This window comes from Rhinatrema bivittatum, chromosome 5 (genome assembly GCF_901001135.1).
Source record: "Rhinatrema bivittatum chromosome 5, aRhiBiv1.1, whole genome shotgun sequence".
In the NCBI taxonomy this organism is placed as follows: domain Eukaryota; kingdom Metazoa; phylum Chordata; class Amphibia; order Gymnophiona; family Rhinatrematidae; genus Rhinatrema; species Rhinatrema bivittatum.
The window spans coordinates 106,927,593-106,949,263 of record NC_042619.1 but is presented as its reverse complement, the minus strand read 5'-3'; the positions used below and the strand labels follow the sequence as shown (position 1 = coordinate 106,949,263).

At 43.0% G+C, this 21,671-nt stretch overlaps 1 protein-coding gene across 9 annotated transcripts in view; it reads right to left on the bottom strand.

Annotated features, from left to right (window-relative positions):
* The window catches only part of NBEA (neurobeachin), a 2,460,099-nt gene that overhangs the window by 17,937 nt on the left and 2,420,491 nt on the right, over nt 1-21,671 (bottom strand). For all 9 annotated transcript variants that reach the window (XM_029602688.1, XM_029602690.1, XM_029602689.1 and 6 more), the window contains one exon: nt 7,629-7,730. In XM_029602688.1, coding sequence (XP_029458548.1) covers nt 7,629-7,730 — 102 coding nt within the window. The remainder of the gene's footprint in view (nt 1-7,628; nt 7,731-21,671) is intronic.

Here is a 21,671-nt window from a genome sequence, read left to right as displayed (position 1 = left end):
TACAAGCATAAAATTCATAGTAAAACAATATATTGTACATATACTTAGAAAATACATATTTATTAATTATTCAGACAGATCTATTATATTATGGTATTAATCTGTGACTTTATTCATTGTGAATGATATTCTTTTGTTAATTTGTAATTCAGAATAACCTTTTATACATTAATAATTATTTGTAGTAGAAAGGCAATAAGTGCCTGAAAGGATTTTATTGTGTACAGCTGCAGTACCTGGTGAGATGTACAATTTGTACTTGAGATTTTAGTCAGTCATTATTCGAGGGCTGATTTAATTTTTTTGTAACCCCTCAGCACTGTTGATGGTGTCACTCCCCCTCCCCCCAACTCCAAGGATGACCCTGTCTCTCAAACTCATCTCTCAGTCTCTCTCTCCCCCATCCCCATTTCTTAGTGCTCATTATCTTTCCCATCCCCATATCATCTCTGAGTTCCAAGCCTGAATACTGCCTCTCCAGTTTCCTAGGGACCTCTTTCTATCTTCCCCTTCATAGCCCAGTCTACAGGAGATTGGGGCCAGTAGTCAGGTGTATGGACCTCCATATTTATTTATTTATTTATAATAGTCATTCCGACTGCCTCCAGCTCATCTTCCTCCAGTGCTGGTCAGATCAGCTATTTAGCTGGGGCAGGAGGAAGCCAGTTAGAAGACCTGACCACAAGTCCTGATTTCTTTTGTGATTGTACCTCTCTCCTTGGTATTGTCTGAAGACTGCAGGGAACAGTGGCAGCAGTAGTGCTTTGGCCCTGCCCAAGGCTGGCTCAGAGGGGAATAGAATGGCATTGGTAAATTTTTATTTTGACCTGGGTCACGCTGGGAGGAGGGGTGGGGCAGTAGCTACCGAGTAACATGGACTCAACACCTTTGTTCATCGTCACCCCCAAACCATGGGGGAGAGGGAGTATTGGAGTGGATGGAGGAAGGTGGGCAAAGTGGATGCTGGTGAAGCTGGTACTTTTGTCTGGTCCCACTGTGGGCCAAATTACGCAGCGTGAAGGGAGGGAAGCAGACAAAGCAGAGTAGCTTACCTGTAACAGGTGTTCTCCCAGGACAGCAGGATGTAGTCCTCACATATGGGTGACGTCACTGGACGGAGCCGTATCACGGAAAACTTTTCTGTCAAAGTTTCTAGAAAGCTTTGACTGACACACTGAGCACACCCAGCATGCCATGACCCCTTAGTCCACCGGGGTCTCCCTTCAGTCTCGTTTGTAGCAAAAAAGTGCGAGCGAAAAATAAAATAACAAAATGTAAGTGGACCCAATTCCGCGGGGTGGCGGGTGGGTTTCGTGAGGACTACATTCTGCTGTCCTGGGAGAACACCTGTTACAGGTAAGCAACTCTGCTTTCTCCCAGGACAAGCAGGATGGTAGTCTTCACATATGGGTGATTAGCAAGCTACAGGCTGACTCATATTACAACAGGCCAAAAGCAGACAACTCGTGCAGCAGGCACAATAATTGGGGTGCTATTGGCAATGATGAGGCAGCCTGAAATCACAGCAGGTGGTTGTGGAAGAAGTTGGGGATTATACTGGAACAAAGTTTTTCAAGAGAGATTGGCCAAAGGCAGAGTCTTAATGGACTTCCTTATCTAAGCAGTAGAGAGCTGCGAATGTGTGAAGTGAGCTCCATGTCGCAGCCTAGCAGAGGTCGGCAATTGGTACTGAAGGATAGTGTGCTACCGATGTTGCCATGGCCCTTATAAAATATGCCTGCACATACCCCTGGAGAGGAAGGCCTGCTTCCTCATAGCAGAATTTGATACAGTCTGCTAGCCCGTTGGAGAGAGTTTGTTTGCCCACTGGAACTCGCAGCTGGTTTTTGTAAAAGAAGCAAAGAGTTGGGTGGATGTCCTATGTAGTGCATTGCGGACTGGATAGAATGCAAGTGCACGCTTATAGCCCAAGGTGTGCAAAACCCTCTCACCCTGGTGAGAGTGAGGCCTTGGGAAAGAGTGGGCAGATTATAGACTGAGTAAGGTGAGAGGCTGTGTCCACCGTAAGAAGAAATTTAGGGTGAGTACGGAGGACCACTCTGTCACGGAGGAACCTAGTGTCGAGTGAGTATGTAACAGGGGCTTGTAACTCACTGACCCTTTTAGCAGAGGTGATGGCTACGAGAAAAATAATTTTCCATGTTAGAATTTTAATGTTATAGGAATGCAAAAGCTTGAACGGGGAACGCATGAGCCTTGTGAGCACTACATTTAAGCCCCTTTCCGTAACCAGTGATCATAGAGGAGGCTTAAGTTGTAGAAAATCAATGATAAACCGACTTATAAGGGGTTGAGCTGTTAACAAGGCATCCCCTACTTCTTGTGGTACCCTGAGATGGAACGGAGGTGCACCTGTGCCGAGGATGTCTGGGGACCAGAATCCGAAAGTAATCCTAGATAGCCCAGTAGAGATGGAGTGGGGCAGGAAAAAAGGGGCCAATATCTTTTTGTGCATGTCATTTGGTAAATCTTGCCCATTTTGAATGGCAAGACTTACGTGTTGAAGGTTGTCATGAAGCTACAAGTACCTGAGAATATCAGTGAGTCTGTTATGAGATTGGCCTGTGGGCAGGCAAATTGGTTCCTGGAGTGAGGGGTTGAAAAGTATGGGGAAGCATACTTGTTGAGGCCAGTACGGGGTTATAAGAATCATTGAAAACCTGTACTGCTGCAGCTTCACGAGAGTTTTGGCTATGAGCGGTATCGGAAGAGATGCCTATAGGAGGCCTTTGTTGCAGGGGCGAGCAAAGGTGCCCATGGCTAATGTATTTGTATACCTGTGTAGGGAGCAGAATCTGTCCACTCTGTGGTTCGATTCGGACGCAAGAGGTAGATGGTTGGTTGACCTCAGTGCTATAAGATTTTGCTCACTTCACATGGATTCAGAGACCCCTTGTGGGTATGGAGACATTGATTGAGATGGTTTGTTAGTATGTTCGGTATGCCTGTTAGATAAGTGGCCCAGAGATGCATGGAGTGTGCGAGGGCCAGGGCCCAGAACTGCGCGGCTGCCTGGCAGAGTAGATAAGAGCCTGTGCGTCCCTGTTTGTTCGAGTACCACATTGCTACTATGTTGTCTGTCTGAATCCAATAAGTTTTGTGTGAGGCAGTGTTGGAAGGTATAAAGTGCATAACGCGTGGCTCGAAGCTCCAGGAAGTTGATCTGAGAGTTGTTATGGAGTGGAGTCGACGCATTTTGGATTTGGAGGGTATTGATATGAGTTCTCCAATCCAAGTTGAATGCGACCATGGCCAAGATCATGTGAGGATTTGGTATGGGATCGGTGATATGGAGCCGGGACGAAAGCGGTGGAGTGGCTTAGAGCCACTGAAATTTTAAAATCCACTGAATTCTTCTCATGGCTAGTCTGGCCATAGGAGTGACATTGATCATGGAAACATGTGGCCCAGCAATGAAAGATTTGATGGGCCGAGGCTATGTTGCATGCGCGCAGAGATGTGGACAACTTGATAGGATGTCTACGCGGTTGTTGGGCAGGAAGGCCTTTGCGACTGTAGTGCCCAGATCTGCTCTAGATTTATAGTGAGTCTTGGAGAATTTAAAGCTCCTTGCTTGGATTGACCCCTTATCAGGCAGTCGTCCAAGAAAGGAAACGTGTGAATGCTGTTGTTCTTTGTAGATGAACATCAGTCACTGCTAGGTATTTGGTGAAAAACACAAGTTGTCGAAGCTAGTTTGAGTGGCAGAACTTGGTATTGAAAATGTTGCTGACTCACTATGAAGCGTATAGAAAGTCCAGAGAATAAAGGCAACCCCCTTGTTGTAGTAAGGAAAGCATGGTGCCAAGAGACATTATTCTGAAATTTTCTTTCTGAAGAAATTGAGATTTCTGAGGTCCAGGATGGGCGGAGGTCACCTATTTTCTTTGAAAGTAGGAAATAGCGGGATTAAAAACCTCTGCCTTGTGTCCGGGGAACGGTATCCCGAGCCCTGGTCCTCAGTGGGGTGGGGTGGGGTGGGCCGTTCTGTTCTCTGGCAAGGTAGAAAATTCCAGAGCCTGCCCGACTGGCGGAGCTGGTGTGATCTGGATACCTGTTGGTCTCACTCGGGAGCGGTAAAAGGTCCTAGCATCCCTCTTCGCTGGTTTTCTAGCCGAGGAGGGAGGATTTGCAAGAAACGTAGAGAGCTATTACAGGGTCTCGTGGAGGTCTTGCAATTGAGCCACTGTCTGCTGGAGCTTGTGCACGAAGAGATTATCTGCAGTGCATGGCAGATCAGCTAGATTATCTTGGACTTCGGGCCGTAAATCAGAGGCCGAAAACCAGGTTACCATCTAGTTCAGAGTACTGTTGCTGGCAATGGGAGGACGTTTCGAAGCAATCACATGTTGCTCGAATTTCATGTGGATGGCAGAGAGGTTCCCTTGGTGTTGTATCAAACATAGCTGGTAAATTGCAATATGTGACACCGATATGGTTCTTGGAAGCTATTACGACCTAGAACCTCCCGAAACTTCTGGTCCCTTTTAGTGACCAGGTCGAAAGGGCTGGTTTCAACTCCCCTATGAGGAAAGACTAAAGAGGTTAGGACTTTTCAGCTTGGAGAAGAGAATACTGAGGGGGGATATGATAGAGGTGTTTAAAATCATGAGAGGTCTAGAACGGGTAGATGTGAATCGGTTATTTACTCTTTCGGATAGTAGAAAGACTAGGGGGCACTCCATGAAGTTTGCATGGGGCACATTTAAAACTAATCGGAGAAAGTTCTTTTTTACTCAACGCACAATTAAACTCTGGAATTTGTTGCAGTTAGTATAGCTGTGTTTAAAAAAGGATTGGATAAGTTCTTGGAGGAGAAGTCCATTACCTGCTATTAAGTTCACTTAGAGAATAGCCACTGCCATTAGCAATGGTAACATGGAATAGACTTAGTTTTTGGGTACTTGCCAGGTTCTTATGGCCTGGATTGGCCACTGTTGGAAACAGGATGCTGGGCTTGATGGACCCTTGGTCTGACCCAGTATGGCATTTTCTTAGGTTCTTATGTTCAGACACGTCCTTAACTTAGGTCTCGATGGGATTGAAGCCGAAGTGGGATTAGAGTGCCCATCATCCCTCAAGGATCCTCGGCTAGGTATAGGGGTCCGTGGAGCTCAGAAGGATGAGTCAGCGTCGAAGACTTAGGCTGTCGTTGGTAGGTGCCACAACAGTGCGAACATCGATGGCTCCGGTGCTAGTAGATTCCGGAAGGCATCAAAGCCTGACGGATGAGGATGTCCAGTTCCTCCCTGGAGCTGGTATAGGTATTGCAGCTACAGGGGAAGACAGGCTAGGCGTTACTGGCACTTCCACATGAATCTGTGGTGGTTCAGTACCCGGCACCGGTGTCGGTGGGGAATGCCTCGGTGCCTCGGGTGCAGAGGAGCATGGTGACTGTTGTAACCGGGCCCGCTTTGCAACTGGCTCAATGGAGATTGATGCCAGTGCAGTATCAGTGCCGGCACCAAACGCGGAAGCATGTTGGTGCCGGCGACGATCTTTCCCTTGGTGCATGGCCCGTCATTCTCCAGCACAGAGTAAACTGCCACCGATGTCCAGAATGGCAAAGGTAACGGACGGTTACTGTGGCAATGATGATGTTTCCCTCGTTGCTCAGCCCGGTCATTTTCCAGCACCAAGGAAGTTGCCACCGATGTCCAGAATGGCGCTGGCGACAGACAGTTACTGTGGCAGAGACGATGTTTCCCTCGGTGCTCAGCCCAGTCATTCTCCAGCACTGAGGAAGATGTCCTCGCTGTCTTGGATGGCATTGGTGATGGACGGTCACTGTGCCTCTAGTGCTCTTGGCATTGTTTGTCGCCCAAGGATTACAATGGGCTCTGGTTTAGAACCCGAAGTATGGAGCGTTTTTTTTTAGTCGAGGGCATCGATGGAGGTATCGATGGTGGCTTTGATAGTATTGACGGCATCAACAGTGGCATCGAAGGGATTGACGAAGGCATCGACGGAGGCACCGATGGCATTGCCCAAGGCATCAATTCAACGGGGTCTTCGATGTAATCGATGAGGGCCATTGATGGGGGCATCAATGGCACCAATGGGGCGTGGATGGCATTGACGGCGGCCCTGGCAGCAATGGGAACCATGGACGTCCCAAACCCTCTAGCTCTGATGGACCTGGTGGAGGTTCGTAGCAAGGACACTCACAGGTATCATGGGGTGGACCAAGGGTGAAAAGAAGGCCGCAATTCGGCTGGTAACCCGGGGGAACCATTAGTGAGGTGACTGGAACCAACCGAAAAACAGGGCATAGTACTCACCGAGCGTCGATGGAATGTATGCGAAGAGAGACCCTTGTAGGGAAAATTATTTGTGAAGTAAAACTTGAAGTGTTTCCATGAGGAAAAGTTGTAAGAAAAATCTCACAGAGCTCCTAAATGCGAGGCAAACTGCATCGCGGAAAAAAAGAGACTGAAGGGAGATCCCTGTGGACACAGGGATCATGGCATGCTGGGCATGCTCAGTGTGCCAGTCAAAGCTTTCTAGAAACTTTGACAGAAAAGTTTTCCGTGATAGGGCTCCGACTAGTGACGTCATCCATATGTGAGGACTACCATCCTGCTTGTCCTGGGAGAACATGAGTGACTGTAGTGCCAGCGTCTTTGTTTAGACCCTCTGCAGGACTGGACTACGGGCAAGGGCTCTTCTTAGTTTGTTGCATGCCCCATCAGGCAAGTGGTGAGCAGCTGTGGATCTGCTTTGTCCTTCATATCTGCTGGGAGAACAATTGTTCTTTCTCAGCCATGGCAGGCAAGCATCACAGGAGCAGTGGAGGCTTTTTAAAATTTTGATGTTACAGCTAGGAGTCAGAACATTTTTTTTGATCCTCCTGCTGCTCCCCAGATATCTACTGCCCTAGGCACAAGCCTGCTGTGCCTACTGAAAAATCCAAGAAGGCCATTACTCAGAATGAGGCACATAAGAACGCAAGACATGCCATGTTGGGTCAGAACAATGTTCATCAAGTCCAGCATCCTATCTCTAACTGTGGCCAGTCTGGGTCACACGTACCTGGCAGATCCCAAAGAGCAGATCTATTTTAGTCTACCTAGCTAATAACATTTTATGGACTTTTCCTCCAGGGACTTGTCCACACCTCTTTTAAACCTGCTATGCTAGTCGCCTTGATCATATCCTCTGGCAATAAATTCCACAGCTTGATTGCGTGCTGAGTAAAAAAGTATTTTCTATAATTTGTTTTAAATTGTTGATTTTTCATTTCATGAAGTGCCCCATTGTTCTAGAATTATGTGTAGCCTCTCATCATAAGGGAGTTGTTCCATCCTCTATTATTTTTGTTGCTCCCCTCTGCACCTTTTCTAGATTTGTTGGAATAGAACTATGAACTTTTCACTGCTGGCCTATGTGCCAGCTTGTTGTGGGATACTATCAATGTAATACATTATACAGCACTGCAAAAGTTTAACTTTAACAGAAGCAGCTATGTAGAAATGAAAAAAACAAATATGTATCTTTTCCAGAAGTAATTCAGCATGGTAAAAATCACAATGAGCTCTAGGAAATAAAAAATATTTACCAATGGATAACAGAGAATTGTTAACACAAAATGTAAAATAGTTTCTGACCTTTTGCTCCACTGATAACAAGTCCCAGTTCTGCACAGACTGACACACAGACAACCTCATGATCATGACCAGTTAGGACAGCTCTAGGGGCAGGATAATCACCTGTAAAAGACAAACAGGTTAAGTATAAAATAAAGAGATTTTCTTTCCTTTCACCATAGAATCAGAAAATAATGGCAGATGACAACTGCAAGACCCATTCACTCTTTCTTTCTTCTGCTCCTTTTCTAATGCCACAAATCCAACTTGATCTTTGGAATTACTTTCACAACTTTGCTACCCCTTCAATTTAACCCCATGTTTTCTTGAATTCTCTGGCTCTACCATCTTCACTGGAAGGCTGTTTCACACATCATTACCCATTTTTTTAACAAAATATTTCCTTATACTACTCTTGAGTCTATCCTCTTTAAGTCTCATACCATGATCCTTTCTTTTGGACTATCCTTTCTAAGGGTGTGAGTGGAAAATATTTTATTCATTTTGTTCTTTACTTACGCATGTAAAATGTGTTTCTGTGCCTGTATGCAATTGTTTTTGCACTTGGGGTCATTTTCAAAAGGATTTACACACGTAAATGGGCTTTTTGAAAATTACCCTGGGAGTTGTATGTGGAAAAGTACTTGCAGAAGTGATTTTGAATGTACTTTTATACATACTGCAAAAAGACAATCTCAAGAATGGAGTTTGGGGAGGGGAAATAATTTATCAGCACACTTTTGATGTTTGAAATTATGAGCATAAATGTCTGTGTGCACATTTACACATGCTCTCTAGCAGTGTAAATCTGCACATCTATGCCACACTATGGTACGTGCATGGTCCTGCAAACTTTCGAAGTGGACTTACATATAAATATCCACTTTGAAAATTAAGGCTGAAGTCCAAGTGTACTCTCCCTAAACTGATGTTATGCTTGTAAACAATTTTATGGGGCGGATTTTCAGAGCCCTGCTCGCGTAAATCCGCCCAAAACCGGGCGGATTTACGCGAGCAGGGCCCTGCGCGCTGGGAAGCCTATTTTACGTAGGCCTACCGGCGCGCGCAGAGCCCCGGGACTCGCGTAAGACCCGGGGTTTTCGGAGGGGGCGTGTCGGGGGGCGGGCCCGAACCGCGCGGCGTTTTCGGGGCGTGTTGGGAGCGTTCCGGGGGCGTGGCTATGGCCCGGGGCGGCCCGGGGGCGTGGCCGCGCCCTCCGGACCCGCCCCCAGGTCGCGTCCCGGCGCACAGGAGGCCCGCTGACGCGCGGGGATTTACGCCTTCCTCCGGGAGGCGTAAATCCCCCGACAAAGGTAAGGGGGGGGTTTAGACAGGGCCGGGCGGGTGGGTTAGGTAGGGGAAGGGAGGGGAAGGTGAGGGGAGGGCAAAGGAAAGTTCCCTCCGAGGCCGCTCCGATTTCGGAGCGGCCTTGGAGGGAACGGGGTAGGCTGCGCGGCTCGGCGCGCGCCGGCTATACGAAATCGATAGCCTTGCGTGCGCCGATCCAGGATTTTAGCAGATACGCGCGGCTCCGCGCGTATCTACTAAAATCCAGCGTACTTTTGTTTGCGCCTGGAGCGCAAACAAAAGTAGGCTATTCGCGCTCGTTTTAAAATCCGCCCCTATATGTATAACATTTTTCTGCGAATAAAATAATAAAATGAAACACAACAAATGTGCATCCTTAATTCTTTTCTCTGAAAAATTATTGCTTCTTGTACATTATTTAATACCTTTTCAGGTATCTGAATGTCTCTATCATATGCCTTTCTCTTCTAGAGTATAAATATCAAGTCTTTATTCATATATCCTTTGATATAAGCTCTGCAGTATTCTGGTAGGCCTCCTCTGAATTATATCTGCTTGACTATATCCTTTTGAAGAAGTGGCATCCAGAAGTTGCCACAATACTATAGATAAGATCTCACCAATGATTTGTAAAGAAGCATAATTATCTAAATTTTCCTGTTACTTATACTCCTCAACCAAGGTACTTACTTACCTATAATGGATGTGCTTCATGGAAGCCAGGATATTTGGCCACACAAATGGGTGATGTCATTTGATGGCACTGACATGGAGCACTTCCACAGATGTCTGAAAAAGCTTAGATTGCTTTTATGGGCATGCACAGGACTTCTCATACAACCACCGCCACCACGTGAGCTTTCTCCACATTTATTTATTTATATAGCTTAACAGAGAAGCCAGCTCCAGAAAGGAAGATATATATGGTGTAGAAGATTATTCTGCTGAGCATAGAGAATACCAGGTACAATTTCTCTGATGGACAACAAGGATGATCAATTACACCAGTGGGACTCCATAGCTAAGAGAAGCCTTACAGCTTGTAGCGCTTCATGGCATGCCTCATTGATAATGCTACTTTGACCTAGTGAAGCCAAGGGAAGCCTTGCCTCACAAATCTGCTTCATTTTTTTGAAGGGATTAATAAACATGTGGATAAAGGTGAACTGGCAGATATATTTATTTATAAATTATCTGGAAAGGAATACAATGAGTGAGGTAATCAAATTTGCAGATGATACAAAATTATTCAGAGTAGTTAAATCACAAGTAGATTATGATAAATTGCAGGACCACCTTAGATTGGGCATCCAAATGGCAGATAAAATTTAATGTGCACAAGTGCAAGGTGATGCAAATAGGGAAAAATAACACAATGTTAGGTTCCATATTAGGAGCTACCATCCAAGAAAGAGAACTAGGCATCATAGTGGAAAACACATTGAAATCATCGGTTCAGTGTGCTGTGGCAGTCAAAAAAGCAAACAGAATGTTAGGAATTATTAGAAAGGGAATGGTGAATAAAACGGAAAATGTCATAATGCCTCTGTATCACTCCATGGTTAGACCGCACCTTGAATACTGTGTACAATTCTGGTCACCCCATCTCAAAAAAGATATAGTTGCGATGGAGAAGGTAAAGAGAAGGGCGACCAAAATGATAAAGCGGATGGATCAGCTCCCCTATGAGGAAAGACTAAAGAGGTTAGGACTGTTCAGCTTAGAGAAGAGATGGCTGAGGGGGGATATGATAGAGGTGTTTAAAATCATGAGAAGACTAGAACGAGTAAATGTGAAACAGTTATTTACTCTTTTGGATAATAGAAGTGTTACGCACCCCGTCCACGCCTGGCCCGTGCATGAGCCTGCTCACATCCAAGGACTGGAAGCGCTTGAGCCTGCTCACATCCAAGGACTGGAAGCGCTTGAAGCTGCCGCTAGGGAGGCCGTCCCGGGTCGGCCTCCCTAGCGGCAGCTTCAAGCGCTTCCAGTCCTTGGCATCCCGCGGCGGCGGTCGCTGGGCCTTCCACTGCACACCAGGCCTCACGCCAGAGCTCGGCGTCTTGGGCTGTGATGGCCACACCCCTACATGCGCGCGCGTGGACCACCTGGCCTCTTGCAGGGCCAAGGGCGGGTCCTAGCTCCACGGCGCGCCCTGATTGATTCCCTGTTATAAGGAAGTCCCTGCTTGTACTTCCTTGCCTTGGCAATCAGGTCGGCTTATGCTAGATTGTCACTGCGTTTGTATCTTGCTCCAGTCTTGTTCCAGGATCCTTCTGTTCCAGTTCTGTTCCTGCCTTGTTCCTGCATCCTAGTACTCCAGCGTCCTTCTGTTCCTGTTCGTCTGTCCGTCTCCCCAGGTAGTACCTCCGGACTGACTTACTGGTACTGACCTCAGCTTGTTCCTTGACCTGCCTGCCTGCCTCCTGACCTCTGCTTGTTCCTAGATTGGTCTGCCTGCTGCTTGTCTTCTGACCTTGGCCTACCTTCTGACCTCGTCTGACCTCCGGAATCTGACCTGCTTTACTGACTACTCCTTGGACTGACCCCTGGACACTGACCTCTGCCTGCTTGACCACGTCTCTAGATTCTGGCTCTGTTCCTAGCCTTGTTGTCACCTACGCTCTTCTGGTCCTCCTTGTTCCATCTGATCTCCAGTCTCGAACCTGACTGCGCTCCCCTTCTGCCTGTGGGCATGCCGGACTTCCATCCTTCCAGGAGACCCTGTGAGGCCCACCTAAGTCCAAGCAGCCTGGGTCCCTACGGTCTCTTCCCAGGGGAACCTTGGGCTTCCAGTGGTGAAGCTCATCCTAGCCTCTGTCTCCTCCAGTGCTCCGCCCCCTGGGGGCAGTTGCTTCCTGCTCCCCACCAGGGAGCCATTCTCCACTGCTCCAGGACAAAGGTCCACCCCCGAGCACAACAAGAAGGACTAGGAGGCACTTCATGAAGTTAGAATGTGGCACATTTAAAACTAATCGGAGAACGTTCTTTTTCACTCAACGCACAATTAAACTCTGGAATTTGTTGTCAGGGGATGTGGTTAGTGCAGTTAGTATAGCTGGGTTTAAAAAAGGACTGGATACGTTCTTAGAGGAGAAGTCCATTACCTGCTATTAATTAAGTTGACTTAGAAAATAGCCACTGCTATTACTAGCAACAGTAACATGGGATAGACTTAGTTTTTGGGTATTTGCCAGGTTCTTGTGGCCTGGATTGGCCACTGTTGGAAACAGGATGCTGGGCTTGATGGACCCTTGGTCTGACCCAGTATGGCATTTTCTTATGTCATAATGCCTCTGTATCACTCCATGGTGAGACTGCAGCTTGAGAACTGTGTACAATTCTGGTTGCCGCATCTCAGAAAAGATATAAAGTGGAGAAGGTACAGAGAAGGGTGACCAAAATGATAAAGGAGATAGAACAGCTCCCCCATGGCAAAGGGCTCAAAAGGTTAGGGCTGTTCAGCTTGGAGAAGAAACGGCTGAGGGGGATATGATAGAGGTCTATAAAATCATGAGTGGTCTAGAATGGGTAAATGTGAATCAGTTATTTGCTCTTTTGAATAATAGAAGGACTAAGGGGCACTCCATGAAGTTAGCAAGTAGAACATTTAAAACAAATCAGAGAAAATTATTTTTCTCTCATCGCACAATTAAGCTCTGGAATTTGCCAGAGGATGTGGTTAATGCAATTAGTGGGGCTGGGTTTAAAAAAGGTTTGGATAAGTTCTTGAAGGAGAAGTCCATAACTGCTTTGAATCAAGATGATTTAGGGAATAGTCACTGCTATTACTGGCATTAGTAGCATGGGTTCTACTTAGTGTTTGGGTACTTGCCAGGTACGTGTAACCTGGATTGGCCACTGGTGGAAACAGGATTGTGGGCTCGATGGACCCTTGGTCTGACCCAGTATGGCAACTTCTTTATTTTCTCACATTCTTAAGCCTATCTATCAGGAAAATGGAATTCTACTTTTTTCAGAATACAATAAAAATGTACTTTAACTTCTGAGAAATCATTGCTTCATCATTCTGACCATGACAGCTGTTCATTTACAGTGAAGATAGAGTGTTTGGTGGGGTTCGATACAAATTTACAAATCAAAACTACAGTTCTTGAGTTGTTTTCCCTTGTTAAATGGCTATTGGGGACCTTGGTACCATATCATAGCATTTTCTATACATGTCTGACTGATGTCTGTTAACCTCATTATGTCCTATGGAGTCAGACTGAATGAGAGTATGGAAAATAGGCATACTTGGAACTGAAGTGTGGGCATGCATTTATGGCTTTTTGTCTTTAATCTGCATTGAAGTCATTCACTGAGCATGCACCATTTGCTTTCTCTATCTTTTTTCATAGGACAATATTTTGATCAGAGAAATTCTGCATGTCTGAAAATGGCAAAGCGACATGCATACTGCAATGATGCTGATGATGCATTCCATAGCTCTGAGCCCCTTATACCTGAATGGAGAATTTGGCAGAATTTGTCTTTCCAAAGCCAATATGTTTACATTCAGAATAGTGTTTCCATTGTTCACCTGACTTTCCCAAATAGAGAATTACCATGGTCTCCTTTATGGCTTTTAATTTATGAATTGAGCACAAACTAAACAGACATGTTGCATATAACTGTTAAATTTTACTTGTAATACTTCTGGGTAAAAGAAGAATATACCTAAATTATTAGCTGTATTTTTCTCCCACATAACTCCTGAAAATAATCTTTGAGTCTATGGCAAATCACCACGAATGAAATTAGATAAGACTGGTTGGGCCTTAAGGTCATTATTTCCTGTCATATATATTTATTCATTAAAATATTTACAGGTCACACTATTCATATTAAATGCTCCCATATAAAAAGAACTCTAAGCAAACTAAAGGTGAATACTAAGTAAAAGATAACACGTATGTGGGAAAATATGGTAATTCTTGCAGAAAATAAAGGTGGTTTATATTTGATTTCACACAATAACATATTGTCTACACACAGAATGATCTATCATCCAGAATTCTAATGAAAATGCTGTGGGAAGAAAAGAAAACTGTCATGTTATGCTGTATGAACATTCAAAAGATATTCTAGTTAAAAAAAAATGTTTTTAACAAGAGCATAGAACCATCCACAAGTATTCCTCTTTTCAATCCTTACCACTCCCTAAGACATCCTCTATGTTTATCCCATGTTTTTTTGAATTCAGATACTATCCTTTTCACAATGGAGAGGTTGTTCCATGCATTCACTACCCTCTCTGTAAAGAAATATTTCCATAGATTGCTCCTGAGTCTATCCCATTTCAACCTCATCCCAGAGCCTCCTTTGCATGCAAATGTTAAATCTTACATGGAAATGTTATCTTTCCTATCTTACCTTTCCTCTAGGCTATACGTGCTTAGATATTTAAGTCTATCCCAGATGCTTTAGAACAAAGACCACTGACCATTTTAGTAGCCATCCTCTAGACTTACTCTAACCAGTTTATATCCTTTTGAAGGTGTGGTCTCCAGAACTGCTAAACTTTTAAAAACAGAGGTGGAGGTGGCTACTAGTAGTTCCATGACCTCTATTGGCACTAGACTAGCATGGAGGGCTAGTCTCTATCTTTTGGCTAGTAAAGGAATGCTATCTAGAGAAGGAGGTTATAAAGTGAAAACCAATGAAGCAAAAACCAACAAAAAAACATCAGTATAAAAAAGAAATTGGCCATACATGATTAATTTGCTGCTTTGCTTCTAAAGGTTCTATTTCACATTAAATTCAAATCATACATTTTAAGTATAGTGTACATACAGCTATAGGATGCTATTCAGAGTTAAACCAAAATTATGTTTTTAGTTTTAGATGCTAAGAATTTTTTTAAACGGTTTGATGTTTGTTATGTAAAGTTTGTTGTAGTTTGTGTCTTTATGTGATATTATATTGTTTGTTGTATTGTACCTCACCTAAAGTGCCATGGGTATAAGGCGAGAAATAAACTGGGAACATGAATAAATAAATATCTATCATATATGTGTGTTTCAACTATTGATTCATTATTAATGGAGAAAAAGATTAAAAAATTGAACTGAAAATGGGTAGCATAGATCTAGAAATGCTGGTTGATGGCCAGTGACAGTGACTCAGATTTGATTTCTAAAATAGTTCTACATTCCTTGAGCAAATCAGGACTGAGAATGCTCTGGAGACAGAGCTCAGAGCTCTATGGGGCAAAAAACATTAAACATCAATCTCAGTGACATCTACTGACCAACTAAAATCAACATAGCGTACAGCTGTGGATATAACTGCTTTCTTGACAATAGGAAATCACTACATGGGAAGACAGTTGGAAAAGGTAAAAATTTAAGAAAAGCCTGCAGTACTGAATAATGGCTCCATGGTCCTTAGATTCTTTCAATCCAAGCTACCAGATACTTCCTCTCTTTACTTCTGTTCATTCTAAGGACTGGACTACAGAGGCATGACCATAATCAACATTCAGGGTTGGTCCTGGCTAAAAAGAAATGACAATGAAAGCTTCTGAAGAAAATAACAATGGAATTTGAGGGGAATGGAGGAACAAATACAATAAATTTCACAGGGGGACAAACTTCAAAGACTGCTGAGCACTGCAACTTGTTGAAGTATCTGGAGCTCAGATTCTAACTATACTTATTTATTTATAAAATATTTATTTATAAAATATTCATATTAGCTATCTTCAAGCCAAACACCTACAAATTTGCCTAACATATGCCCCCCCCAGGAAGCCTTGAATCAGATCCATCCCCTATAACTGAACTCATAGCCACATTAACACAGACGCCCCTGCCATAATAATGGGAGATTTTAACCTCCACGTGGACCAATCACCACAATCTTCCAGCTGTGCAACATTTCTTAACACACTTAAATATATGGGCTTCAACCAAATCATCAAAGAACCAACACACAGAGCGGGTCACACCCTGGACTTAATCTTCATTAACGAATATATCACCCCCGCCTCCTCCATGATCTACTCACCAGTACCCTGGTCAGACCATAAGATGATTTCACTTACTTTGAAGAACTTCCAACCCTCCCTCAAAACCACTCAAAGATCCACGATTCAATACAGGAAACTATGCAACCCTGACACCATCAACACTCACCTATCCTCAGCATTAAACAAACTTGACCTTACTGACGCAGACTCAGCCACATCCTCATGGTTCAAGATAACAAAGCGAAAAACACAAGAACCATTATTATTAGACTCACAGTCTTTCAAGATAACAAAGAACATTGCAGACCTTACTTGCCCTTTAATCACAAAAAGCTCTACTACCAACCAGAACAACAGAAAACCCTGGTACTCCCCACAACTGAAAACCCTTAAGCAAGAACTGAGAAGTAAAGAACTTTTATGGCGAAAAAACCCATCACAATCTAACAGGGACACATACAAGTTGCTCATGCACCGCTACCGGACAGCCATTCTACAAACTAAAAGGGATTTCTACGCCCAGAAAATTCACCACTTCACCTTCGATCCCAAAGCTCTTTTCTCTCTTGTCTCGTCACTCACTAAACACTCCCCCCCATCCATCCCGGACGATCAAGCTGCCAAAAAAGCCACTGAACTAGCAACATACTTCAAGAAAAAAATCACAGACCTTATATCACCTTTAAAAGACAACAAATGCTCACATGTGACCACTCTCTACTCAATTCATCCCCAACAGAACTCAACTCTGAATAAATTTGATCTTATTTCCTCCTTAGAGATCGAAACAGTCCTAAAAACACTTAAACCCTCTTCACACCCCACAGATGCGATCCCTTCTAATTTACTTATAGCTATCCCCAAAACAGTTGCCAAAGCCATCGCAGACATTATCAATTGTTCACTAATTCAAGGCTATGTTCCAGACCCGCTAAAACTTGCAATCCTCAAACCACTCCTGAAAAAACCTAACCTTTCCCCAGATGACCCAGCCAATTTCCGACCCATTGCTAATCTCCCATTCATCTCTAAAATCCTGGAAAAGATAGTAAACAGACAACTGACGGAATACCTTGATGACAACAATATTCTAGCACCATCTCAATATGGTTTTCGAAAAGAACGGAACACTGAAACTCTCTTAATCTCTTTAACTGACACAATACTCTTGAATCTGGATAAAAAACAATCCTGCTTACTCATACTCCTCAATCTATCAGCCGCATTCGACACGGTGAATCACTCCCTACTCTTGGAACGTCTAACAGACATTGGAATCAAAGACACCGCACTAAACTGGTTTAAGTCATTTCTACAAAACAGATTTTACAAAGTTAGAATCAACAACAATGAATCACACCCCGTCGATTCCTCTATGGGAGTCCCTCAAGGCTCTTCATTATCTCCGACTCTTTTTAACATATACCTTTTACCGTTATGCCAGCTTTTATCCAAACTCAATCTTAAACATTTCATTTACGCAGACGACGTACACATTTTTATACCAATTAAAGAATCCCTTCAAAAAACACTAGAATTCTGGAACTCCTGCCTGTTGTCCATTAACAACTTGCTCTCAAGCCTTAATCTAATACTCAATTCCAATAAAACGGAAATTCTCCTTATCTCTCAAGACAGTAACTATGCAAGGCCAAACGTAAACCAAATAAATCAACCTTCCTTTTCTGCACAAGTGAGAAACCTAGGAGTCATCATGGACGATCAACTAAACCTAAAGAGATTCGTCAATAACACTGCTAAGGAGGGCTTTTATAAATTACAAGTCCTTAAACGCCTCAGACCACTACTGCACTTCCAAGACTACAGATCTGTACTCCAAGCAATCATTTTCTCGAAAATCGATTACTGCAATTCTTTGCTAATCAGCATTCCAGCTAACACCCTTAAACCCCTTCAAATGCTGCAGAACGCCGCAGCCAGGATACTGACCAAGACCAACAGGAGAGATCATATTACCCCCATTTTGAGGGACCTACATTGGCTCCCAATTAAGTACAGAATCTTATACAAAACACTAACAATCATTCAAAAAACCATACACAAGGGCAGTCCTCTTGAACTCAACTTTCCTCTTCTACTTCATCTACCAACCAGACCAACGAGAACAGCTTACAAAAACACTCTCCAAACAACACACGTCAAAATTTCGCTAAGCAAACGTGCCTTGTCTTCAGCAGGTCCATCAATCTGGAACTCCCTACCTTCTTTTCTCCGGTCAGAACATTGCCCAATCAACTTCAAAAAGAGACTAAAAACCTGGCTATTTGAACAAGCGTTCTAATCATGATAATAAGTCACATCAACGCCCACACACTAGCAAATAATCTATCCAAAGACTCTCAACCAAGCTTGAAACATAACACATTACAATTAAGATAATTTTCGTTTCTCCATCATCTATTATGTTATAAGTTATTTTACCCATGTATTCTGTTCCAAGTTTTTAAGACCCTGTTCTATGTAACTTGCACTCTTCATGCATGTCCTTTTCAGTTACAATGTAAACCGAGCTGATATGCAAATTCTGCATGAATCCCGGTATATAAAAATGTTAAATAAATAAATAAATAAATAAATAAGTTGCATAATCCAACATCCTTAGTGGCTCACTGTAGGAGATAGGATTACCTGTAAAACCCATGGGATTACATTTAGGTAAAATAGAATGATTTTCAATAATGTGCACAGCTCAGTATAGACATGCATAAATACATATTCCTACAGTTACACCTGTATTTTATACACTGTGCAGCTCTTGCAGGGAGGCATTCTGGGATTGTGTGTGCAAACCATTTACGTTTATACTTTTGATTTTGGTAAATGTGCACATAAATGTACAAGTACAAATGTATACCTGATCCCCAGCAGGTGTAAATGTGTACACATATTCCGCATAGGGGTACACACCTACCCATTTAATTTCCAAAGCAGACTTATGCACAGGCGTCTGCTTTGAAAATTCAGGCTAAAGTCTGCATATACTTTCTGTATGCAGACTTTAGCTCTAAGCAGGCTGTTAAAAAATTACTCTTGCTATTTACTGATAAAAACACAGACTGAGTTTTGCTTTTACAGATCAGAACCTCCTGTTTAAAAAGCCCCATGCAACCACAGAAAGCATAGCAGTACTGAACTTACACCTCTTGTGACTATCCTGTTGGAAGTGGTGTAATGAGAAATGTCAGATGTAGTCCCAAGATCAATGAAATTTCAGGCTCTGGGGACACAACATGAATAGCACTGATCTTTTTAAAGAATACCAGTCAGAGGCTGAATGTAATATATTGCAAAGAGAGGCTCAAGAGGATTAGCGACCAAGTCCAACATACTTCCCTGACAAAAAATTCAATCAGCTTTTAGTACTAACTGCCTGCTCTACTCTCTTCTCTTTCATGCAGGAGAATGATTCCAATTAAAGTGTGCAAATTAATTTTTATCACTTCCAAATTAGTTTCTGTATTTGTGAAAAAGTCTGTTTTTAGATGACAATATCTGCCCCTTGCTTTTATGCAATTCAATCATCTTTGCATAACTAAACAGTGCAAGATTATATTCTATTTCTAAATGTTTCTGTTTGAAAATGTTACACTCAATAAAGAGATAAAATACGCAAATAAAACAATCTAAATCAAGATACTTGAGTGATATTTATTAAGTTGACCGGTACTATTTTGTGAGAGCTCATACATACATAAAGATTTTTCCATATGTAAAAATGAGAACAGAATCTGATGCCTGTTTAGGAACTGAATATCAGTCTCAGTAGTGTCAAGACACAAAAATGGTGTAGTGGACCTCAGAGAGCGGGACAGGGAAAGCTGTCTGCTGGCCTTTTTCCAGTGCAGGGCCAAAGATTTGAAAGTAAGCAGTCAGTAGCCTTGCTGAAAGAAGGTTGATCTGTTGGGAGTGGGAGTGCAGCTGTGTATTTTCCCTTCTCTGTTGATTAATAGGAGTGATCAAATATAAGGAGGTAATCCAGCCCTTGCTTTTTCTCTTACTGCTGCTGTCTGGGCTTTATTCCCTCACACCCTCCCCTCATCCACCCACCCAAGGGTCTACTTTTCTTAAATAGGTAATACTTTAAATTATCACATAACAAAACTAATTGGTAAATAAAAGGACTCTTAGATTCTTTTAGTATGATTGAGGCATTCCATATAAAACACCATCCACCCACCCTCAGGTTCTGAAGATGTTGCTGGCTTCTCCTTGTTTCATACGCTTCCACTACATTTTTCTTCCTGATGCTAATCCTCCCTAACTTGATTCCCTGCTGCAAAACACAACTGTTATGGAATCCATCCTCTCCTATTTCTACCTCTCTATCTCACCTCTCATTCAGTCATCTTCAGTGCCCACTGTTCCTAAACTCCAAAGTTTTTTTCCTCTCATTCTATCATGAACTACTCAGACTAATAATCCACCATGAAACTCCTTACCTGATCCTACTCCTTTCCTATTTCTCCTTATATACACAATACATTTCACTATTTTAATCCTGTTCTAATCAGGGATACTGTTTTACCCTCCCTCTTCTATACAGTCCAACCCCATGGCCAACTACAGCTACTCAAAATGTGATCAAACCTTCCTCTAGAGGGAAAGATATAATTAAACAATATATACCTACCATCCTCTTTACTATCCCTCTCTCTCAAACCTCAAAGAAAGAAAGAGATAACTGATCAAACTCTACTATCATTATGTGCTTCAGCAAATCCATTCTACCTACACATGTAATCTGGTGGGGCGACATCCCCACCAACCAAAACCAACCCATTCTAGACTTCGTCATCCTATCCCACTTCAATCCATTACTTTTGCTGAAACTAAACAGATCATCTCTCCTTCCCTAAACTGAGCCTCCTCAATGCACGCTCAGCAAACAGCAACTCCCATCATATATGAGACCTCATTGAATAATTTAACCTCCACTTACTATGCCTTACTGAGACCTGGATTGGAAAGGGCAACACACTCTCTCACTCAACTATGCACACCTGGATACCTCACCTACCACACACCTTGTTGCATTGGAAGAGGTGGAGGAGTTACAATCATTTTCAAATATACACCAGCTCTTGAACTAGTATCCTCGATATAAATTTCTAGGGCCTAAAATTCATGCTAATGTATCATCTTCTGGAAAATCACCAAGATTCCTTTCTCAAATTATATAAATTTAAATGTGATGTTGCTACCACCTCCTCCAACCTGTTGGTTCTAGGAGACTTCAATAACCATGCAGAGGTCCCCCTTAAAGGCTACAGTTCAACCCTCCAGCACTGCTTGGATGACCTGGATCTCACCCAAATAATCAAGCTCCTGATCCATAAACACAGACACACTCTCGACTTAATTTTAAACTAGAACAATGGGAAAGCAGACAGTCACTCAGCAGAGCATGGTTCAGAGGAATGTATCTTTGAAGGAAATTAATGAAACAAGAGAGTTAGAGCATTCCAACAGAGAGGTTCCATTCAATAAAAGCAAAAGTAGCCCATGTGCCTAAAAGTGAAGAATCACCTGAACTAAAGAATTCCAAATTATCCATATCAACTGAAAAGAAGGTTGTTAATAGAAACAAAAAACACACTTTGAAATGTCTGTATGCCAATGCCAGAAGTCTAAGTAGTAAGATGGGACAGTTAGAATGTATAGCAGTGAATGATGAGATAGATATAATTGGCATCTCAGAGATCTGGTGGAAGGAGGATAACCAATGGTACAGTGCTATATTAAGGTACAAATTATACTGCAAT